Source organism: Phycodurus eques, chromosome 3, assembly GCF_024500275.1.
Source record: "Phycodurus eques isolate BA_2022a chromosome 3, UOR_Pequ_1.1, whole genome shotgun sequence".
Taxonomy (NCBI): Eukaryota; Metazoa; Chordata; class Actinopteri; order Syngnathiformes; family Syngnathidae; genus Phycodurus; species Phycodurus eques.
In genome coordinates, this window is record NC_084527.1 from 28124396 (window position 1) to 28145176 (window position 20781).

At 41.0% G+C, this 20781-nt stretch overlaps 1 protein-coding gene across 6 annotated transcripts in view; it reads right to left on the minus strand.

The window, feature by feature from the left end:
- fbrsl1 (fibrosin-like 1) overlaps positions 1-20781 on the minus strand; it is a 412523-nt gene that overhangs the window by 14138 nt on the left and 377604 nt on the right. For 4 of the 6 annotated variants that reach the window (XM_061673006.1, XM_061673005.1, XM_061673007.1 and 1 more), the window contains 5 exons: positions 7985-8396; positions 7140-7396; positions 4526-4776; positions 1527-1580; positions 1279-1374 (listed from right to left, as the gene is read on the minus strand). In XM_061673006.1, coding sequence (XP_061528990.1) covers positions 1279-1374; positions 1527-1580; positions 4526-4776; positions 7140-7396; positions 7985-8396 — 1070 coding nt within the window. Of the gene's footprint in view, positions 1-1278; positions 1375-1526; positions 1581-4525; positions 4777-4958; positions 5120-7139; positions 7397-7984; positions 8397-20781 lie in introns of all 6 variants that reach the window. The other 2 variants (XM_061673004.1, XM_061673008.1) reach the window with 2 other exon arrangements.

Below are 20781 nucleotides of genomic sequence, written 5' to 3' on the forward strand. Positions count from 1 at the left end.
CAATATTAATCAGAATATTGTGTTTAGACTAGTGGTTGCACATACGTCGTCTTGCAAAACATTTTTTTTCGTGTTTAGTTCCCCTTTAAAGAGTACAACGTGTAAACTTGCACAAATGCTTTCTATTTTCAATCCAGTGGAAGATCATTTCTTTCATCACTTTGCCCCTGCTCAATGTCACTCTTAACTCTGTAATACTTACTTCCTGCTGTGTCAAAGCTTATGATGGTACTTACAACTGCAATGAGGCTGTAGCTGATGAGCCACACCAGGCTAACATATCTCTGACCTCTTTGATCTGCTCTTCATGTGATAGGAGTGTCTGGATCAGCTGTATTAATCCATCCTTAAATCACGGATGGGAAATTCTTGCAGGTTGACCTAAGTCATCAGCTTCCACCAACATACACACATGCCTCTCCATGACAGAACCCACCGGGAATAAGGCCAGTGGATTTAGGCAAGCTTTGATTGGTGCTCACACCAGGTCAAAGACTTTGGGCATCAGCCAGACACAACCAACACCCTCCTCCCACATCTTCTTATCCCTCCCATTCTCATCCCCATCACCCTTGCAGCCTCCAGAGGCTTGTCTCGCCAAGACAGAGACAGATGTTATATAATGCGCTCAGCTGTTGCCTGTCACAGCTTAGGTCAATATTCAACTCTGGCTGTTGCATGCTCAGACAGCTCTGCTTTGCATTGAACAGAACTAATAATTGATTAAAATAGTGGAGTGTTAAATCTAGAACATAGACTATTTAAAACTAAATCTATTAAATTACAATTGTGTTTATAAGGGAAAATTGTTGCTAAATTGTTCAATGTGAATGAAGGCCTGCAGAACGGTGTGAGGCAGGTTGCTGACAACAGGTGGCATACAGATTATAAAAACGTCTGATTTTCCAAGTTTCATGTAGCATAAGATCATTCTTCCGGTCATTTATTTTGGTGGTACACAGTGTGTTATGCTCACATTGTTATTTTGTAAATAGGGGACCCTTGTTGATTGTGTAATTCAAATTTGTCTTTTTTTTTTTTTTTATTTATTAGGGGTGCACGGACAGCAGCCACATTACATAGACCTGAAACAGCACAGGAAATGTACAAAATAATACGGTAGTTTGTATTTAAATATACAACTCTTTCGACTGCACATATGTATGGCGGTTGAGTGTACGTATAGTACAGTATAGTATATACACAAAACAGGTACGCTTGTGTGAACAATACTGTTTTTTTTCAGCTCATGCATGAGCATTGCGCTACGGGGCTAACCTTGGGTTGGAAGGCTCCTTGCAGTGAGCTGAAGGGTCCTGAGTGTGGGAGCAGTGGGGGCATGCCTGGCATGGTAGGGGGGTAGGAGGGGAAGAACTGAGGAGAAAAGGGAGGGAGAAAACCTTGATGAAATCAGATGTGCCAAAGAATATGCACAAAGAAAACCAAATGATCCCAGAACAACATTCAAATAGGCCCAATATTGATTTTCCAAATGCAAATGAAGTATTTTAATTACAATGACTTACATTTGAATGATGTCTGATGTACGGATTGTCCAGTTTAGGCGTATATTTGTCAAACTGGAAGAGAGAAAACAGAAAACAGAAATTTCGATTAGAAGTGTTCGACTTTCAGCAACTCAATCCAACATATACGGTAAAACTTTCATCATAACATCTTGTGATATTTAGGAGAGGAAAACAAGACATACAATCACCATCTGAAAAACAGCAATAAGCAGGATTTGATCCTGACTAATAAGCCCTGGAGTGAAGCAGCTGGCTTTCGCCAGTCATGGGTTTATTTCGATTGCATGGTCAGATAAGGCAGTAAAATTATCAACAAGAGATGAGCACACATTTTCCAACTGGCATAGAAGGCTTGGTTATGAGGGTGGCGGCCTTTGGATGGGGATGTTCATCATGGCAATTATATGATATATACCGAACCAGTCGGTTTCTTTGGAAACTTTTTGTGAAACTAATAGTTTTTACTATGGATTTTTAAAAGAGGCCCCACAGCTATTGTCGGAAAGGCTGCATGAAGACGAAGAAGTTTGTCAGAAATCCTGACTTTGAAAATGATTTAAGCAAGAGAAAAATCAAGTCTTTGTGCATAAAAGAAAAAAAGATTGTCAGGAGTTTTTTGTGTGCCCAATCTGTCCTAAAGGATTTAATTTGAGTGGCGCAGACAACATTAGCAATGGTTTGGAGCTGATTCAGGACAGATCAGAATGTAACTGATATGCTGGAAAAAAAAAAAAAAAGAAGAATGCCAAACTGATGTGGTGAAAGCTTTTTTAGCAGGAGAACGCAAGCCTAGCAGAATAACCACATTGGTAATTTGTCATTTAACAACCGTATCCTTCAAATTAAAACGTTTCGATCATGCCCTCAACACACGGAGAACTCGTCAAGAAGAAGAGAGGGAAAACGTTGTCCCACACATGAATAGTGGCATTGTAAGTCCATTCTCGAGCCAACACACGCTCGCAATTTTGAAAAACACTAATTACATGTGACAGTAACGTACTCCCCTTCACAAATACACAAACCATTTGCAGGTACTTTTTGTGAGTGTTTTTCTAAATTCTCTTGGCAGGCACTGACATATTTTAGTCTCCATAAAACTTAGTGGGTATGAATATACTTTATGATGATGTGTGCGCTGCAATGCGGGTGGTTGAGCTGTGAGGGAGTTTAAGGTTGGCTAAGCTCCTGGTGAGGACTCAGGCTTTGCAATTGGGGGCCCTCTGGTGCAGCAGCGAAATTCACATCTGCACAAAAAATAGCAGCAGCAGTGTTCTTTTATGGCTTTTAATGGGCTCAAATCAAAGACAGACAGCCCACTGAGAGGAAACCTCGAGCCAGCTTTCAAACTCATTAAATGGCTCCTTTGCATTTCTGAAGGCCCGGCCTGCTTAATTCTGACACTGGAAGAGGGACGTCTTATCGTTTTATGGCCTTGTAAAGGGAATGAGAGAAAACTCACCCCTAGAATTTATGGTGCCTGTCAGTTTTATTCTGTACAGCTTTGGTTGATTAAATCTTCATCTTTTATCGATATTCCTTGCTCACATACGTGGAATGGGGCAAGGGACAGAGAGTGGGTCACTGCTGCCATTTGGTAAGCCACCTGCTTGAGGGCACCGAACAATAAACAAATATCGATGCTGTGTAATTTCATTAATTACTGCCATTAGCCAAGGAGTGTAACAGCTGAAATTATACAAGAGCAAACAGGAGTGCAGAGAAGACAGGAGAAGGAAGTTGTGATAAAAACTGCAAAAACAATTGTATCATTAATCCCACTTTCCTCAGCACGTATCCAAAGATAAGAACATTACGTTAGGAACATAGCGGGGTGAGGAAAACACAGCAAGGAGAAACACAGTTACAATTGAAAGAAGAAAAAAAAAAAGGAAAATCTCTTATTTAATCCAGAAAGTAGAGACTGTGTACTGTATGGAATTCCTGACATGTCACAGATAACCAACATACCAGATGACAGTTCTTTTCAATGAGGAACACTCTGTAATTATCTGTGACCATGCCAGAGCTTTGATTTTCAAGATCCAGGATTGAGGGAATCTTAAAGTGGGGTCTAATGGGAACAGCAAGCTCTTAATAAGAGGTCGGAGATGATGCATGAGATCTATTATACTAAAATTGCGATTCCCGCCTGAATTGCTGCATAAAAGAACTGAATAGTCATATACTTTATTTCCCTCAGTACTAGTCTGGGAAATACAGACTGACCCTCCTGCACACACACTGCCATACTAAACTTAATGGGAGTCTATTAGCAGCAGCAGCAACAACAACACAGGATCAAAATAGTACTGACTAAGTCTTTCATCTGCAATGACGGCATTCTATAAAACGCAAGGTCTGGGTTGTGTCACTCACTCTCCTATAGACGTTCTGCACGCTCACACATGGCAGAGGATCTGTTTGATAATTTGTTCGTATTTTTTAACATGAGAATGACAACTTCCACATAATTTTAAAACGGAATCATGTACACACGATGTATTGAAGCCTACCTTAAGGAGATTCACCAGCACAATATATAATTATATAAAATGACTGACATCTCAAATAAAAACTTGGTCAGGGTGTCCTGTTTGGCAGACTTAACATAGGCTCTTTTGAAACGTAACAATCAATTATTATACATATATTCTACATCCAGTACATTCTTGTGCTTATTTGAGTGTGTGAATCAAATAAGGGGAGGTGGAAACCAGTGGGTTCTATCTGTTCTTACTGGATCAAGTAGTTGTGCACCGAGCAGGTATCACAATCACAGATATAAATTGATAAAGATTGATTATTTTCTTGAAGGGAGGAATTCCTACAGCAACGGGACATACAATATTTGGTAATTTATGGGGTGACCAAAAGAGTGGGAGTTGAATTAGAAGGGGATTGGGAGGGGTGTCAAGGGAAGTAACAAGAATTTAAAATTGGATTTAAATTTGTTTTATTATTATTATTATTTTTTAATTATTACTTATCCTCACATTTCTGGCTTGGTTACGCACCAAGGGAGGTGCGGTGGGCGGGGTGAGGATGGCAGCCGGGGGCAGACTGGCAGGGAAGGGCGTGAAGGTGTGCTGGTGGGTGTGTTGGTGCTGGTGCATGTGCTGGTGTTGGTGAAACTCGGCCCTCAGGAGCGACACGGGGGCCAGTGGCGAGGCGGATGGCCCCCGGCCCCGCTCTGAACTTTGAACCAGGAATCGGTTGTTCAGCTCCTGCCGCAGTAGATCATGCTCTGCAAGAAAGGAGAGCGAGGAAAACAAACAAAAAAAAAATAAAAAAATAAAAAAATAGAAAAAACAAAAAGAAAAAAAAGGGGGGCAGGGAGAGGGAGAAAGGTGGAAACACAAGAAAAAAAAAGGCACGGGCGCCCAGTCAGTCTTCACAACAAGGGTAGAAGAGAAAGAAAATAGTCACCTGGCATTCTCTGTTTCTCCAGCTCATGCTGTGAGGATTTTCTAAGTGGGGACTCATTGGTGGTGGTAACAGAGTTGCCTGTGACAATGTGCCAATCAGAATCCCCGAATGAGGCTGGCAATACATGATTGGTTGGTTGAATGATATCAACAGGCTGGTATCTAAAGACAGGAGAGAACCAAGAGTCATCCCAGCAGAAAACACACACACACACTCGCCGCTGAATAGAATGCACGGTGAGGCATAATTTGGGGAGAAGCATCATCGCTGGAGATGTCTGTGTCCTTGTTTTGCAGCACAGAATTGCTTTTTTTTGGTAAAATTTCACAAGCATCTAAGGAAATAATTACAAATCACCAATTACTGGCAAGGTTAAACGTACTTGCATTAGGTTGCTGATGCAGTGCAGCATTTTCAACAAAACCATTTCAGTGCTGCTTTTCTCCAGCTTTGATGACTGCCGATTGTTAGCAATAGTCCAGTTCCAGGGACAACTCGGCAACCTCAACAAGTACCACTACCACATACACAAAATGCCCTTTCAGTACAATACCTACTATACATTTAAATTTTGTGATCCATGGTGGAAGCAACAATTTTGATATTCGGCTGGAATTTAGAGCTGTTTGTCCTAAAAATTATATTGCCTCATCTGTACTTGCTAGTTTCTCCTTTTCCATTAGCATGAAGTAAGTGGTAGACGACTTTCCTACGTTTGCTGACGCTTCTGAGCTCAACAGCTACATAAAATATACTCCAAGCAGTAAATTAAAAAATTAGAAGAGTCACAAAATCATTGCATCCCTTCATCACCACTGTCTGATACATCGCGGTGCAATTTGTCTTGTTTTCTTTCTTTACCCCCAGATATTCATCATCACAACAACAAAAACACTTTGACTCCTCTGTGAAGACTATGCGACTATGTGTCTGTTCACCCATTAGAGCATTTGTAGGGTCAGAGGTCACAGATGAGGGCTGAGCTCACAATCTTTGTTCATCCCAAAGGTGTTTGATGGGTTTGAGGCAGGGGTTCTAAGGTTCTTCCACGACATCCAGTAATCTAATCATGACTTTATGAACCTGTCTTTGTGCACAGGGGCACAACAAAGCTGGAGCACAAAAGATTCCCACACTAGTCCCACAAAGTTGAAATAATATACTCGAAATAAGTCAAATGTGTTGGTAAACTGAATAATTTAGAATTGGAGGCAACTCGGGGGACAGGGACAGTGCCTGAGTGTTTATTTCGAGTCTATTTCGCATTACTTTGTCTCCATAAGGTGCATATCTATATTTTAGAAGGGAACCAAACTTGCACTTTTTATGAATTATAATTGTTTTGGATGATGTTTTTTTTGTACTTACTTCGCAGCTCATCAACTAATATAAATCATGGATATATACAGATTACAGGTAGTCGTTGATTTACAATTTACACAATGTATGACATTGGCATTGTTCCACTTTATGACAGAGTTTATAACGCCTGTGTTTATGCTCAGGGTTGCCAAAGGAAGGCTCTAGTTTTCGTCACCAAAAGAATAAGTCTCTATGAAGGTGGGAGGAAATTACATTAGATGGGAACCAACTCTACTCCCCAACTTTAAAGGATAAGAAATAGTCTAATCTCTGAAGGTTTCAGGACCCATGTGTTCAACCAAAAAACCTTCACAGGTAATCCACAAAATATAATATAAAATATAATATTTGGATGGGGGTATTTATCTTACGACTGATTGGTTGGAACGAAATTTGGGAGTAAATCAACAACTACCTGTGCAGGAATCAGCCATCTTAAAACAAAAACAATCCAATTCAAATGTGCAGAATATTCAGTGAAGACTTGGCAGTTATTGTAAACATGCATTTTGTTTTGTCTTTTTACAGTTGTCTATCATTCAAAATTGATAAAAAATTGCAATATTGTTGTTTATTATAGTGCAAACATGCAGTCAGATTTTAAAAAATATATATTTTTGCTTGGCATGAAGGGCCAAAAAAGATAAAAGGCAATAACGCAACTTGAATTGTAATTAGTTATTGTAATTACTACCATAACAACAAATAAAATGAGCACTGCTATCAATATTCGGTGTAGTAATGTTACATTTAACTCAAATTTAACTAAAAAAAGTAAACTGATTTTTTTTATCTGTTGTTAGGTGTTTGCAGTATTACCTGGGTAAGGGGTACCCGTGGGGTGCCCAGGCACCACTAAACTGTTGGTAGGTAAGGTTGGTGGTGGAGGCAGTGTGGCTGGGGTTGCAAACATGGCCGAATGGCGATGCGCCGGGCTCCGTAGGGAGGAATAGTGCGAGGTAGAGAGGTTGGCTATGGACAGAGGCAAGGTAGGGGCCGTGGATGGCAGCCCACTGAGTGGGTGATGTTGAGATGGGGTGAGATGATGTTTAGGAAGAACTGGACTGCTCTGGTGGCTGAAGATAAAGGTGGCAGAATAAAACATTCAAGATTAAAAGACTGATTAAATGACCTTAATGTTACATTAAAATTAGTAGCATGATGCAATTATATGAAAATCAATAACATTTTCAATCAAATGAGAATAGTGATTTAACAAGAAAGGTAATGCAATTAAGCTTCTCTCAGAGGTGAGGGAAGGATCTGCGCAGACATTATAAAGGAGGAAATGGCTAAATGAAAAACAGTATATCTTGCAAGGGTGGCGGAAAATCAATTTCCATGTGAAAAAAAGTCAATTCTGTGTGGCGTATGTGATTTTACAGTATCTTGTCACATGGACTACAATACACGAATTTGGAAAGCGTTTTGGTTTATTTCATTACCCATAACATTTAGAAGGACAAGGAGAGAAATTGTGGCTGCAATGTCCAAAAAGCATAATGGAATAAGTCCAAATAGCTTTTTAGTGGGAGTGTTATCCTGAGGTTGAAAAATTCCACTAAATCAGTATATGGGTTACAATTATCGTTATTAAATGGAGGATACAAGCCTCCTGTCTTTGACACAGCTCTGTAATCATTTTGCACCTCATTAACACCTACCTGATGTCGTGGAGGCTGTACTGCAGCGGGCGGTGAGCCTGATGGCTTATGACTGACCGAGCGTGATGCTGTGGGGGTGGATGTGCACAGGGCTCCTGTTGTGAGTGTGGGTGAGGAGGGTAGAACTGGGGTGGTGCCCTCAGGAGGGAAGGGGAAGGGACAGGGGGTGGACCTTGTGGCTCCCTCTTGACGCTGAGAGGAGACGGGGTCAGGAGGCGAGATCGAGGAGGCTCTGCGGGCGCTGCAGCAGCAGCGGGGGCTGGGGAGCCCGTGGGCGCTGAGGCCGGGGTAGGGCTTGGCAGTGGGGGTGCAAATGGCACCTCAATGTTGTTCTGTTTCCGGCTGCTCTGAAGACCGGACACTTTGGTTGAGTTACAACTCCTAGACTCAAGACTCTCATTCAATGGCACACCTGAGGAGAGACACACAGCCAATGTTAGAATAGCATTTATCAATCAATGGTACACAGATATACTACTATAGTCTATATATGGGCAAAAGATGGTTTGAAGGGATTTGTGAAGTCAGAGGTCATTACTGTCCCATTGTTCTGAAATGCTGGACAAAAAAGGGCCTTTCCTACAATGTTCCTAAAGTTGGAAGCATCCATCCATCTATCCATTTTTATGCAACTTGTCTGGGCAAGAGGCGGGGTACACAATGGACTGGTCCCAAGTTATTCGCAGGGCACATGTAGACACATGTGAACATACCATTTATAGTCATATTTACACCTATGGACAATTATTTAGATTCTTTAATTAACCTGAGAAGTATGTTTTGGGGATGCGGACCCTACAGAAACCCACACAAGCACTGGGAGAGTATGCAAACAAGCTGAAAACACATCATGTCAAACTGTATCCTAGTTTGAGTCAGCAACAATTCCTATTGAAATGAGTCCAAAGGTGCACCAAGGAGGATGGTTTGTTACTATGTGGATGCAAAGGACCAGATCAGTGATGATCAAAACATAGCTCATTTTGCTGATGCCCTAATGTCTCCTTCCCCAGATTCCTCATGCCTCCCTCTTCTTAGGTTCTGTTAAGTGTTTAATCAGGTCATTTTCATGCTTGAATATAATCAGATGATCCAATTTCTCCTTGCAATCCAGTCAGTATGAATAAATCACAGCTAATTAAAGTTAAATGTCGGCCCCTATTCAGGGCTTTGCTGAGCACACAATCTGGCATGAAATAATTATGTTTCAATTGTGCTGTGAGGAGACATCCTGTCCCGTAATCTTGGCCACACTGTCGCTGTGCCTTCCGGTCCCCGCTACCTGATCTTTCAGAAGATTGAGGAAATGTTCAGTATTGGTCCTTCTTACAATCAGTGAGCTGCACTGAGCCTTTACAATCAGTACTCCAGCAAATGGTCTTTCTTAAATTGCTGCAATTGAAATTCTACGTTACAGGCATGGAAAACTTCACAAAATACCATACCTGTACACCTTTAACTTATAAATTATTATTAAACCCTTATGAATCATAATGGAAGACATTTGGCAGTCTTATTTACAGAAAAGCAAGCGAGTTTAGATTGTAACATCTGAACCCAAAATGGATTTTGCTTTTAACAAAGGAACAAAACACTCACAGAAAAAACAGAGAAAAAAAAAACTCAAAAAAAAAACCATCAAATGAAACAGACAGGGGATGAGTTAGAAAAAAGATTTTCTGTCTTGCTAATCTACAGAAATGCTGCAGTTCTTTTGTCAAAAAGAGTCTCAATTGAAGATACTGCACAGGCACTGTCAGTGGGTACAAACTAAGCTAGAGCTTGACATACAGCCTATGAAATTAATATCATGTTCCTATTAACAGCCTGTTTAATCTTTCAAGGATCCTAAAAATTCTCAAAAGAAGTGCAATGTTTTTTTTTTTTTTTTTTTATACGTTCCACTCTCTCCCTTGCTCCTTGCTATTAACAGTAATGGAGAACTAGGACTGCCAAAGGTGTGCGCACCTCAATTTTATTTTGTGGGTCCATTTAATAGCCCATCGGGTTTTAAATAAAATGAATCTCTAATGAAAAAGAATCCGATGATGGACAAAGAGACAACATATGGCACATAACAAGCACAAAACCAAATATTCTTAGTAAAGATGTTTTATTTTGGGATGTTGCCATGGCAATGCGTTTTTCCAGACACAATGCAAGGCGAGTGACAGAAAAGCAAGTCTCACCAGAAAATAAAAAATGCATCTCTAATTCTAATGCTGTGAAGCCCCAGTGAGCACTGGACTAACCTAATGATGATTCTAATGTGGTCTAATAGAGACAAGGAGGTAGCAACTCCAACCAACATGTCCCTCATTAAAATCCCTCTGCAAGTGAAGACACCCACAGACAGGCAGGCACATAATGGAGGATGGAAAAAAATGGGGTTGCTGTAACATTATGTCAGTAAAGAATGCCAATCTTTATACACATATACAAAAATGATTCAATGTTGCGTATATGTGAAAAAACGATATAATAAATGCGGTTCATTTTCATGTTTTCTTTCCAGAAAACCAACTGATACAATGCTGCGTTGTCCTTATTACTGTCCTTTTTAAAGCCATTATTCCTCTTGCTTGTAGAGCATCAAGAGAAATGAAACTAATTGGTAAACTAAGTTGTTACTGCAAATATCAAGCAGAATTTAGAATGAGGATGACAGCATGAGATCTTTGACATTACTAGTGGAGGATTTTGGAACACTAACTTCTGTTTTCTGATGAAACTCCCAACTGCTAAACCAACTGTCAAGTAGCGCTCATACCCATTCACCAAAGTGCCAAATTTAGTATTGTTCTGATCTTCTGGACATGGAATGCACTTTGCCTGTGCTCACGTACTGAGAAAACAGCAAGCACGGTGCATGCTGCTTGAAGCCCTGTTTTGTAAACCTTAGCAGCTGGTAGGAGTGGGTAGTAAGACAGGTTGGAAGATACCCCCGTCGCGCTCACCTAAATCCCTCCTACGAGCTGGGTTAGTGCACTGAGGGGACAAGGACAGTCCCTTGGGGGATGTTGCAAGCCTGCTCACCAGATGACATCTCATCCTAGTATTGAAACTAAACTAAACTAAACTAAAGGAGCAGAAGGACAACAGGCCAGCGTGCTTTCCAAGAAATGACTAATGTGTCCAGCGGGAGATGTGAACCTTGTGTTGGTACACAGATGTTCCTGCCTTCTATACCCTTCACTTGTGACCCCCTCTTTTCCATGTGGTACAGATGGAGAGCTTGCACAAATCCAGTCCAATGTCATCTTTGCCTGAGCATATTTTCAATGTGGAACAATTGAGAGAGGCTTGGCCCTGAGTTGGATTATAATAGGCCAGTTACCATTAACAAGAATATATCAATCTAAAGGTCTGTTGGCACATTCCATGTCAGGAACAAAAGGTAGAAGCCCTGAAGGCCAGTACTGCACACTCACAGTCACCTGCTTTGAATACTAAAACGGTTGCCTTTGAAAGCAATTCCTTTTGAAGCTATTTCTAATTTATTTCCACCAGACACCTGGCTACCTGCAAAATGGACCCAACAATCTCATGAATGAAGCTACGATCTCTGGAGACTAATTACATACCTTCGAAGTAAAACCTTTACATACAAAGCTGAGCATGCAATTAAGTGTGTTCCACATATTACTTGCACACTGTTGACACGATGCCATTTCATACAAAAGCCAGGGAAACACAACCTGTATGCAAATAGCCCCCCCTCCCCTCCAACCCGCCAGATTAGATACGACCATATGGAAATTACTCCTTTTAAAAGGGCGGGTGCAAACACTGAGTGTTAGGAGAGGCTTAATGACATTGGGTGTTCTCATTTAGTAGGCAAACGCTGTGGTTGACTCAGTTCATGAAAGCACTGATAAAAAGAGGACATGAGCAGACAGATATTCAAATAAAGTGGGATTTCTCCTAAAAGACGTTGGTGAATAGTATGCGAGACCTCACGCTGCCTTGATGCCTGCACTGCTGGCTCTGGTTGGCAGAATATTTTGCTAATGCTTGATGGGTGAGCTCTCAATGACTTGGTTCACATACCTCTCTAGGCAAGCAATCTTTACAGAGCTCAGCTACTATAAGGAGGCAGGAAACATCCTAACCAACCCTTCAGCTACAAGGCATTCAGTCATATGAAAGGTGTGAATGATTTCAACAAAATTATTTAGCCTTACAAGAACAGAAGGGCTCAACAAAGTTGATTGGTGATGCTGGTAATATTAATATCATGAGAGAAATGTGTAACGGCCTGCTTTTCTTCACACTATCACATCACCAAGGAAATATATATATATATATACGGTATTTGTGCAAATTACTCATACATTAATAGGACAGAGGACAAGGACAAATCTGGCCAAGACAGCTAAAGAGATGGGACAGCTGGCACATTTCAATTATTCCTGTGTTTTCCCACAGCAACTGACAAAAAGAGTGGATGGCGGCAGAATGCGGATGGGTGTTAAGCTGTAACACGTTTACAGTCAGAGCCTAGGCATGCATTGAGAATATAATGTTCATTTTAGAAAGCTAGAAGCTCAAGCTGGGCTCAATCCACTTTCAAGGCTCATATCAGATCCCAATTCTAACTGCAGCCATATGGTGCGCAACACAGATGCCATCCACCTCTCATGGTGCATATGTGGGAGGGAAGAAAAGGCGGGGAACACATTTAGCTCAAAGGAGAGAGAGACAGATAAACAGAGGGGTGTAGATGTTAACTGTCCAAATCTTTTTATATCATACACAGTCCAGTGGGTTTAAAAGCAATGTTAAACTGTCATTAACCCTTTCTATGAAGTGTTGCAGAGCAGCAATAAACCTTCACACTCCCTTCGCTTGCCCGCTCATCCCTTAATCGCTGTCTCCCCATTCCCCCTGAAGGGCAGTTTCTAGAAAAGCTCATGTGTTCCAGGGGCATCGCCTTCCTACGAACATCGCCAGATCGTCTAAGGTCAGTAGCACTGAGCTCTCCTGAATAATAGGGGGAATATCCGCAAACTTTCAACAGAAAAGGCAAGTCGAATGGTTCCTCAACATGGCCCACCCTGCCAGCTTGGAATTTGACCCTATTGACTGTCACTGACCCTGGTGGCCCCTCTTACCCAGAGGCCACTGTGGACATACAGCCAGTGGCCAGGGAGAGATTGAGGCTGACTGAACCTTTGTCATACATTTGGTTTGAAAGGACGGGGACTTTTCAGGAGTTATTTGTAAAATGCTGCGAGCAGGAGCTTATCATTTCATTAATTAGCATGACACGCCTGCCCAATGGACTTGAACGCTGCAGCGACAGCTGTCTCAATTGATTACGGCAGTGGACATGGTACTACAATTATGAAGGTGACTGGAGACACTGCTTGCGGCTTCTAATAAAGGACTTAACTACTGGCTCCTATATCATAGGACAGCAGTGGGAGGACAGTGGAAGCCTCTCTGTGTCTACTACTCCTTTAAGACCTTTTCAGAATCTCTCCACAGGCTGTCGCACAGCTCCGTGTGGGCTGTAGTTCTTCAGCAGCGTGTCAGCTTTACTTAAGCTTTCATAACGCTTTAGCTGGATCACTCTGGTTCTCCACAGGAAAGTATCCACTATTAGCCCACCAGCTGGCTCACAATCCATAAAGAATGCAATGAAAAAAGGTAGGAAAGACAAGAAGGAATGATACATAAGGGGTACAAAAAGGGGGCTTTTGCCGACAAGTCCAAGCAGAGATGGAGAGGATGAGTGCCCCGCAATGTCAACAGAAGTGTTGCTTTTCAGTGTTGCTTCATGTATGAACATGTATGAAGGCCAGATGCCTTTAAGTAGATGTATTATCTTTCAGTACCATACTGATTACTTATCAATGGAAGGGAAATGGCTGAGTGAAAATCCATCAACAAATCCTAAGTGGCATGACAGTGGGCTGAAAGAGCCTGCATGTTTTTCTTTTCCTCCTCCTACGTCTCCATTTTCACTCCCTAGCAAAGCAACAATTGGAAGCTGACAGCTCCTAACCATTCACTATACCGCTTTCATTGTTTTGACATAAGCAGCCATTGCAATTTAGTGCCAAGAGGAAGAGTGAGATAGAACAAACACCTTTGCTGACATGAAAGTGTTGAGTAACACAAGCTGTGCCTGCGCTACTCACATTTAATCATTGCAGTGCAGCCATTGTCAGTGTCTAATGATAACCTTTGAAAGCCAGAAAGGTCGAGGAAAAAAAATGTCACTCGTGTTTTTTTAAAGGTGACAATAACTTAAAACAAAGATCTCAAAAACTCACACCCAACGCAAAGATGGATCATCAATCAACAGCCACAGTTCTTCCTTGTCCGTTGATCAGTGCCACATTTATACATGCAATGGCGAGCCATCTGCTGATCAAATTTACCGGCTAATTTCAGCAGTCATTTAATACCCATGTACTATTTCTCATAATGTACCATACTAAATGCCAGAGGAATGTCAATGCATAAGGCAAAACAGAAGGCTTAATTAAAAAACAAGCCAACCCATGCAATCATAGCAGCAACCTTAAAAATACGAGTATGTGTTTAAAATTACCTTGAACATGTTTATACTTTTACCCATTCCTTATGATCACAAAGAAATCAAACAACGCTGTGTCTACTAAATTTATCAGGCTTCAGTTTTGGATGTCTATAGTGCCCCCAAGAGAACACACTGACTAGTTTATACACATTTGTGCAAATCATCACTCCATAGAAAGGATAAGCTACTCCATAGAAAGGGTAAGCTACTGAGTGCTGTTAAGTAATTATACATGAGAGTTGGAGTATGTCGAATGGCTATAAACCAGAAAGAGGTGCCTTCTCATGAGCTACAATAATTTTTCCTGCAGTCGTGTGACCAAGGCATAGCTAAACGTTTTAGAGAAAATAATCACAAACTGTTATTTTGGGGCTGAACGGCGTTCCAGTGGTTAGCACATACACTTCACAGTTCTGAGGTTGAGGGTTTCCAATCCTGGCTCCGGCCTTCCTCTGTTGCAAACCCCGCATCTTCTCCCCTTGCTTGCGTTGTTTTCGCTAGGTACCCTGGTTTCCTCCCACATTCCAAAAACACGCATGTTAGGTTCACTGAAGACTCGTAATTGTCCATAGGTGTGAATGTGTGTGTATGCTTGTTTGTCTATACAGTGGGTATGGAAAATGTTCAGACCCCCTAAACATTTTCACTCTTTGTTATACTGCAGCTATTTGCTGAAATAATTTAAGTTCATTTTTTTCCTCATTAATGTACAGACAGCACCCCAAATTGACAGAAAAAAAAACTTAATTGTTGAAATTTGGGCAGATTTATTAAAAAAGACAAACTGAAATATCACACAGCCATAAGTATTCAGACCCTTTGTTGTGACACTCATCTATTTAACTCGGGTGCTGTCCATTTCTTCTGATAATCCTTGAGATGGTTCTACACCTGCATTAGAGTCCAGTGTTTGATTATACTGATTGGACTTGATTAGGAAAGTCACACAGCTGTCAATATAAGACCTTACAGCTCACAGTGCATGTCAGAGCAAATGAGAATCATGAGGTCAAAGGAACTGCCTGAAGAGCTCAGAGACAGAATTGTGGCGAGGCACAGATCTGCCCAAGTTTACAGAACATTCTGCTGCACTTAAGGTTCCTAAGAGCAAAGTGGACTCCATAATCAGAAACCTTCCTAGAGCTGGCCGTCCGGCCAAACTGAGCAATTGGGGGAGAAGAACCTTGGTGAGAGAGGCAAAGAAGAACCCAAAAAGTAATGTGGCTGAGCTCCAGAGATGCAGCCGGGGGAATGGGAGAAAGTTCTATAAAGTCAACCATCACTGAAGCCCTCCACCAGGCGGGTCTTTATGGCCCGCCTGGTGGAGGGCCTGAATAGTTATGGCTGTGTGATATTTCAGTTTTTTTTTTTTTAATAAATCTGCAAAAATTTCAACAATTCAGTTTTTTTTCTGTCAATGTGGGGTGCTGTGTGTACATTAATGGGGAAAAATGAACTTAAATGATTTTAGCAAATGGCTGCAATATAACAAATAGTGAAAAATTTAAGGGGGTCTGAATACTTTCCGTACCCACTGGCAACCACTCAAGGGTGGACCCCACCTCTCTCTCAAAGTCAGGTGGCATCAACTAAAGCACACCCACAAACCCAGTGAGAATAAGATGTAGCGTAAATGGATGGATGAATGCTTGTTTTCTTTGGGTGGGACATGAATTCGGTACTATTTCTGATCAGCCATGTTCATAACCAACAACAGAGAGTAAGAATGACAACTGCATGATGCTTGAGGATAGCAGAAATGTTAACCGCATCCATCATTCTTGATTTGCAAAAGAGAGAATGACAGACATACCTCAGACGACAGGGGACAAAGAGCTACAGGGAGATGAGTTAATCCAGCTAAGGGTAGAGGAGGGTGGGGCAGAGGGTCATGTCAGGTAAACTAACAGAGACAAGACATTAATTCTAGCATTCAACTTTAAAGTCCATGCCACATCAGTCTGAACGATTTCAAGGGCACTATATTTCACCCTGACATTCCAGGTAACATGTAACAGGTCAATATAAAGAAATGTGTGAACAAATGTGTGAGGATTGTGATGGGGGGACGACAGGGTGCAAAATGAAACAGAAGAAAACAATTCTGTGCAATATGAAACATGACACCAGAAGAAGAAAAACAAAACACACACACACGGTCCCTGACAAGTGTCAAACTTGGCAACTCTGTGCCAAAACAAAATAAAACAAGACAAAACAAATACGGTTGGCATATTTCAGACAGCAGAAGACTGAACAACACTGAAAGCGTTAGAGGGATCCAAATTAAACCCTAGGACGTGTGACTCACTTCATGAATCTGTGCCGAAGCGGGGATTGCCACACCACATCAAACCTTGTAAACTCTTGTCAAAGCCTTCATTTTCTGTTTTGCTGCGAGCTCTTCGACTATTGTGAAGTTACGTGTTGGGAGTGTCACACTTGAGTGTGTTTTAAGCACCATAAAGTATCAAGACCCAGATGGCCCATTTGCTCTGAAAAACAACACCCCACTTCTGAGGCTAGAGTGGCACCTGCTACCAGGATTAGGTCAGCAATGGGCCAACCTGCCAGCAAATGATTTGGTACAGCTGGTAAGGAAGCCATGGCTCTTCAGTGCTTGCTGAGGGGTCAATACCCATACCATGTGATATGTGATAGCATCAATGCTTTTGGAAAACCGAGGCATATTTTTTTTAATGGTTTGACTTCATGATACACCTGGCAATAAGCAACAGTAAAAATGAAAGAAAATATGGCATTGGGAGATACAGTTGCTTTCACTCATCTGGGAAGATGATGCACAAGTGCCTACTCATCCAGAAGAACATTTGGAAGGTCAGAGGTCACTAATGTTGCACAAGGGGACCTGGCTCCAAATGGTGTTTCATGGGCTTGAGGTCACGGCTATCAAGTTATTCCACACAGTACATATCTAATGCATTTACGATTTGTTCACCAAACGGTTCTCGCAAAGAACTGTGTCAGTTCTTCCTGAATTTCTGTAATTCAATCAAGATGACCAATCACACACACAAAGTGAGAGCATGAGAGAGAAAATGGGGCAGAGAGAGACAGAGATACATTTTAGATATAACCTTTGCTTCTGATTTACATGATTCCTCTCTGATTCCCAAAGCAAACAGTCTTGTAATCACCCTCTTGCATCATAAATCCAACACCCAGGGAGTTTGGAACCAATGCTCTGTTGAATGGGGTATTACAGTTAGTCAGAGGCCGTAAGGGGCCCCTCCACCAAGGCCCAGAGCAGGGAATTTACCGGTAGCCAAAAACAACAGTAAAACAGATGAATGTTTGATTATTGTAGCAGACCACATGGTGCATGTTTTTTTAAAACCCTTCCTTCAAATGGCCAAAATAGGGGCCCCTGTGTCTCAGCGAATTACCACCTAACATACTTAACAAACACAAGGATGATTAATAATGCATTTGCCCGGAGAAATATTGGTCAACACAAGCAATTTCTCTGTGGAGCATGTCGACTGACTGCTTTCTCCATTAGTTGAGTTCAGGCCTTCAGTTGGGCTGTGCAGTAAACCTTTCCTAAGATGCCTCCGCCACGCCCATCAAGCATAGAGTTCTAGTCCAAGCCTGCGGTATTCTTCGAGACTGAGTGGCTCTGATAGACCACTGACAGAAACATGAATGTTACAACTGGAAAGGTATAGAGCTAGGGAATACTAAATAAACAGTAGACAACAACCACCCATCTGGAGATACTCGGAAAATATGTTATGGACAGGCTGGTACTTCTGTTTGATTTGGGATCTGGATTGCAGAGTTCCTCTCCTTTCCTGTCGCCAGAATTCTCTTTGACACTAGCTTCTAATGTATGGTGGGTGTGTCATAAAATCTGAAGTTATTTACACCCTTTCTGTTCAAGACAATGCTTTTCTTATCTTCAGCTTTGGGGATAGGTTTCAAACATGTTCATATCATCACAAGAATGTCTTGGCTGACGCCTGTCCCCTTGCCAGTGATTGAACATTGTCCAAGCGTTGTGTCTGGCCACAATCGCCTACCATCTGTCTATATAATGGGTGTTACAGCCTCATGTGCATATAACATTGGCTCTGTACTGCTTAACACAAATGAGCTTAAAATGTGCACAGCAGAGAACACAATTCTTGAAACGAATGTGTGGAGCAAGAAAAAAAAAACGTTTTAGGCAGAGTGGAGTTTTATAAGTAAGAAAAACCAGTAAGTGATCACAGGCGACACACTTTACATTTCAGGCCTGACAGCAGTGATAAAACACTGGTCATCTATTCTTCCAAGTAAACAATGAAAATGCTTTCTCCGCTGCAGTTGGCTGGGCCTCAATTGAGGAGGAGGAGGAAGAGGAGGATTAAGATTAGACAGATGATGTGCACAGAGCTCGTGCTCACTGCAGATATCCTTTACTCTTTATCTTTGCACACAATCCCCAAAAAGAAGGAGCATGAGTCCATTTTAGCAGATGGCACTGCCTTGTTGACTTGAAGCCCTTTCTTTCCTGAGTCACAGTAGTGAGGTATCAACTCCATGCACAAGCCTAACAACTCTGGATGGATGTTTAAGCAGCAAAGGAACATTAAGTACAGATGCCTGCAGAATGTAAAAAATACAAATACCAATATATATATATGTATATATATATATACATATATACACACACACACACACATATATATATATATATATATACACACACACACACACACACACACAATATATACAGTGTTCCCTCGCCACTTTGCGCTTCACGTTTTGCGGCTTCAGTGCTTTGAGAGTTACTTCACGGTTTTTCACGTTTTGCGGGAGGTTCTGGTCCCCATAAACCGCGAAAAACGAGGGAACACTGTATATACACACACACACACACACACACACACACACGTGTATGTATATATCAAAGAATTTCTTTTGCAATTTTGCACTTGTAGTTGAAAGAAATTAAGTAAATGACGTCCTCTGTGTGTGAGGAATGCAGAGTAATTTACAATACAATTTCATAGTTACTACTATATTAGCTTCTGATAATGTGTCACAATCCAGTAAATAAAACACAGCCTTCTTACTCAAAATAGGACCTTGTGCACTGCATGTAAATCAGTTTTTGCAATAATGTGACAATGAAAAAAATTCTCAAACTCAATCAAAAGTTGAACGTTACTTGTTAACATTTAAAACAAAATACTTGAATAAAAAATAGTTATTACATTATTAACCTTTAAAATGTTAACGTTTGCAAACATGCGCATATGAACTGCCAACTATCACATACTACCGTACATATTACGGAAGTGTTTAAAATCGCTTCATCTATGTTTCATATTTGCCTCTTTTACTAGATGAGTGAAGAAGAAAGATTTGTTTCTTTTTGTCCTTTTTCTATTTAGGTCTGCATTTTTTTGTGAGAGTCTGTGTGCACAACACTACAGACACACATAATGCTATATATTGTATTGGGTGGCCATGTTGCGCGTTTGTTCATGCACCTCAACGCTGCAAGTGGAGAACAAGGGGAGGATCTTGCAAATAATTACTGAACTGTATATTCAATAAAACATACATTTTGTGGTGACCGAGTCCTGCCTTTAACTGGTGTAAAATTGTGAAATGCCGATTGACAATCCTTTGGTGTACTTGTTTTGTTATCGTCACCTGCACAGGTATTTGTGTTGTCTTACAAATTTACTTATCTAATAAATAACAGGTAATTTTGATGGTAAAAAAAAAAAAAAAAAAAAAAAAAAAAGAGAATTGTGAAAGTGGCAGCTTGAATACGTTTGATAGCTTTCCGGGAGTCTCTTTCACATAGCATGGTATTTATTTTTTTAATATTTATTCTTAAATTTTTGCACAGTTTCCCCACTTTAAGATCATCAAAAAAAATTAAATATCAGACGACTATAACCCAAGTGAACTTAAAATGCTGTCTTTAAATGGTGATTTCATTTATTAAGGGAAAAAAACCTGTCCCCCTAAACCTCGGAACTGGTTGGGCCATCCTCAGCAGCAACAACTGAAACCAAGTGTTTTCTATAACTGAGTCTTTCACATCTCTGTGGGAATGTTTTGGCCCACTCATCCTTGCAGAATTGTTGGAATTCAGCAAAAATTGAGGGTTTTTGAGCGTGAACAGCCTGCATTTCAATCGGATTCAAGTCTGACACTCCAAAATGAAGATTTTGAAGTGTCAGACTGTGTCAGACTTGAATCAAAATCTTCATTTTGGAGTGTC